Source organism: Coturnix japonica, unplaced genomic scaffold (genome assembly GCF_001577835.2).
Source record: "Coturnix japonica isolate 7356 unplaced genomic scaffold, Coturnix japonica 2.1 chrUnrandom492, whole genome shotgun sequence".
Lineage (NCBI taxonomy): Eukaryota > Metazoa > Chordata > Aves > Galliformes > Phasianidae > Coturnix > Coturnix japonica.
In genome coordinates this window covers 131-2,952 of record NW_015439886.1, presented here as the reverse complement: position 1 = coordinate 2,952, position 2,822 = coordinate 131, and the positions used below count along the sequence as shown (strand labels likewise).

At 57.2% G+C, this 2,822-nt stretch overlaps 1 protein-coding gene across 1 annotated transcript in view; it reads right to left on the bottom strand.

Moving 5' to 3' along the window:
• The window catches only part of LOC107307141 (epithelial discoidin domain-containing receptor 1-like), a 21,401-nt gene extending 20,508 nt beyond the window's left edge, over positions 1-893 (bottom strand). The window contains exon 1 of the mRNA XM_032441694.1: positions 189-893. Coding sequence (XP_032297585.1) covers positions 189-411 — 223 coding nt within the window. The 5' untranslated portion in view covers positions 412-893. The remainder of the gene's footprint in view (positions 1-188) is intronic.
• Positions 894-2,822: the final 1,929 nt, after the last annotated feature.

Sequence of the window (2,822 nt, the reverse complement as noted above, 5' to 3'; positions counted from 1 at the left end):
CTATGGGGCGCTATGGGGCTCTATGGGGTGCTATGGGGCGCTATGGGGCTCTATGGGGCTCTATGGGGCGCTATGGGGCGCTATGGGGCTCTATGGGGCGCTATGGGGCTCTATGGGGCTCTATGGGGCGCTATGGGGCGCTATGGGGCTCTATGGGGTGCTATGGGGCTCTATGGGGTGCCACTGACCGTCCCATGTGCAGCCGTAGAGCTCCATCCTCATGCAGACGCTCATGGCGCGGGGGCTTCGGGGATGGACCCGAAGTGCCACCAACACCGGGGGGGGGGCCAGGTCCTTCAGCACCACCCCGTGGGGGTCCTCATTGCCCCCAATCACCTGAGGGGCAACATGGCGCCAACGGGGGGGACACGAGGCCCCATTGAGTCCACAAGGCCCCATTGTTGTCCCCATTGTGTCCTCAAGGCCCCATTGTGTCCCCAAGGCCCCATTGTTGTCCCCAAGGCCCCATTGTTGTCACCATTGTTGTCCCCAAGGCCCCATTGTGTCCCCAAGGCCCCATTGTTGTCACCATTGTGTCCCCAAGGCCCCACTGTGTCCTCAAGGCCCCATTGTTGTCAACATTGTGTTCTCAAGGCCCCATTGTGTCCTCAAGGCCCCATTGTTGTCCCTACTGTGTCCCCAAGGCCCCATTGTGTCCTCAAGGCCCCATTGTGTCCCCATTGTGTCCCCAATCACCCCTTATTGTCCCCAAGGCCCCATTGCGTCCACAAGGCCCCATTGTAACCCCAAGATCCCCATTGTCGTCCCCATTGTGTCCCCAAGGCCCCATTGTTGTCACCATTGTGTCCCCTAGGCCCCATTGTGTCCCCAAGGCCCCATTGTTGTCCTCAAGGCCCCATTGTTGTCCCCATTGTGTCCCCAAGGCCCCATTGTTGTCCCCATTGTGTCCACAAGGCCCCATTGTTGTCCCCAAGGCCCCATTGAGTCCCCAAGGCCCCATTGTTGTCCCCATTGTGTCCCCAAGGCCCCATTGTGTCCACAAGGCCCCATTGTTGTCCCTATTATGTCCCCAAGGCCCCATTGTGTCCTCAAGGCCCCATTGTTGTCCCCATTGGATTGTGTCCACAAGCCATTGTCCATGTCCCCCTCAATTGCTCCCCAGTCCGCCATTGTGCCCCCATGTACCCCCTATAGCCCCCACATCCCCTATTGCCCCCCACGGTCCCCCCTATTGCCCACATCCCCCTATTGCCCATATCCCCCTATGCCATAATCCCCATATTGTCCCATGTCCCCCACTGATGTCCCCCATTGCCCCCATTGTCCCATTGACACCAGTGTTCCCATTATCCAATGCCCATTGCCCCATGTCCCATTATGCCCAATGCCCCCATTGTCCCCATTGCCCAACGTCCCCATCTGCCCCCATTGGTCCATTGACCCCATGTTCCCCATTACCCGATTGCCAACGCCCATTGTCCCCATTGAACCCGCGAATAATCCCCAAATGTCCCATTGGGTCCCATTGCGCCATATATCCCATTGACCCCAGATGATCCCCTCGATGACCCAATGTCCCCTTATCCCAATGCCTCCATTGTCCCTATTGCCCCCAATATCCCATTGCCCCAATAGTACCCATTGACCCAATTCCAAATCGTCCCCAACACTTCCTCATTAGTGGCCCCCACATTCCCGTCCTATTTGCCCCTATCCCCCTATAGCCCCACATCCCCCTATACTCACCTCTAGTTCCCACAGTGCGTCCCATGTCCTATGTCCGTTGCCCAATGTCCCAATTCCGCCATGTGATCTCCCCATGTCCCCATTGCTATACCCGTGTTCCCTAGTAGTCCGCATGTCCCCCCTACTTGCCCATGATCCCCAAGTCCCCATGATCCCCCCTATTAGCCTACCCATATCCCGCCTATTGCCCCCTATTGTCCCCTATCACCCCCTATTGGCCCTATCACCCCCTATTGTCCTATCACCCCCTATTGTCCCCTATCGCCCCCTATTGGCCCCTATCACCCCTATTGCCCCATATCCCCTATACGTCCCACATCCCCTATTGCCCCCGCACATCCACCTATGCACACACCCCCTATTGCCCTATCACCGCCTATGTGATCCCCCATTTCCCCCCTACTAGCCCCACATCCCCCTATTTTGGCAGTCCCAATATCCCCTCTATAGTTCCCAATACCGCCCTATTGCCCCCCATGGTCCCCAAATAGTACCCCACATCCCCCTATTGCCTCCCCCTATTGTCCCATATCCCGTCCATGTTCCTAATTACGCCACCCCCATACCCCCTATTGCCCCCATATCCCTTCTATATAGTCCCCATGTCCACCCCTATTGTCCCCATCCCTATTGCCCCCACATCCCCCTATTGCCCCCATATCCCCCCTATAGCCCCCATATCCCCCCTATAGCCCCCATATCCCCCCTATTGATCCCCCTTCAGTGTTCCATTTGTCACCTAATTAGCCCCCACGTCACCTATAATCCCATATCCCCCTATTGCCCCATATCCCCCTATTGCCCCCACGTCCCCCCTATTTGGTCCCGCCACATTCCCCTCCTATTGCCGCCACAATCCCCCCTATTGCCCAATCCCCCTGATTGCCCCATATCCCTCCTAATTTCCCATACTCCCTCCTTTGTCCCCAATCCCCCTATTGTCCCATTGCCCCCAGTATCCATTCGACCAACGATGTCCCCCATTGACCCCAATGTCCCTAATTTCCCCATTGTCCCATGTCCCATTGTCCCCATTGACCCCAAGTTCACCATTATCCCAATGCCCCAGTGTCCCCATTGGACCCCAATATCCCAATGTCCCCCATGGTCCCCAT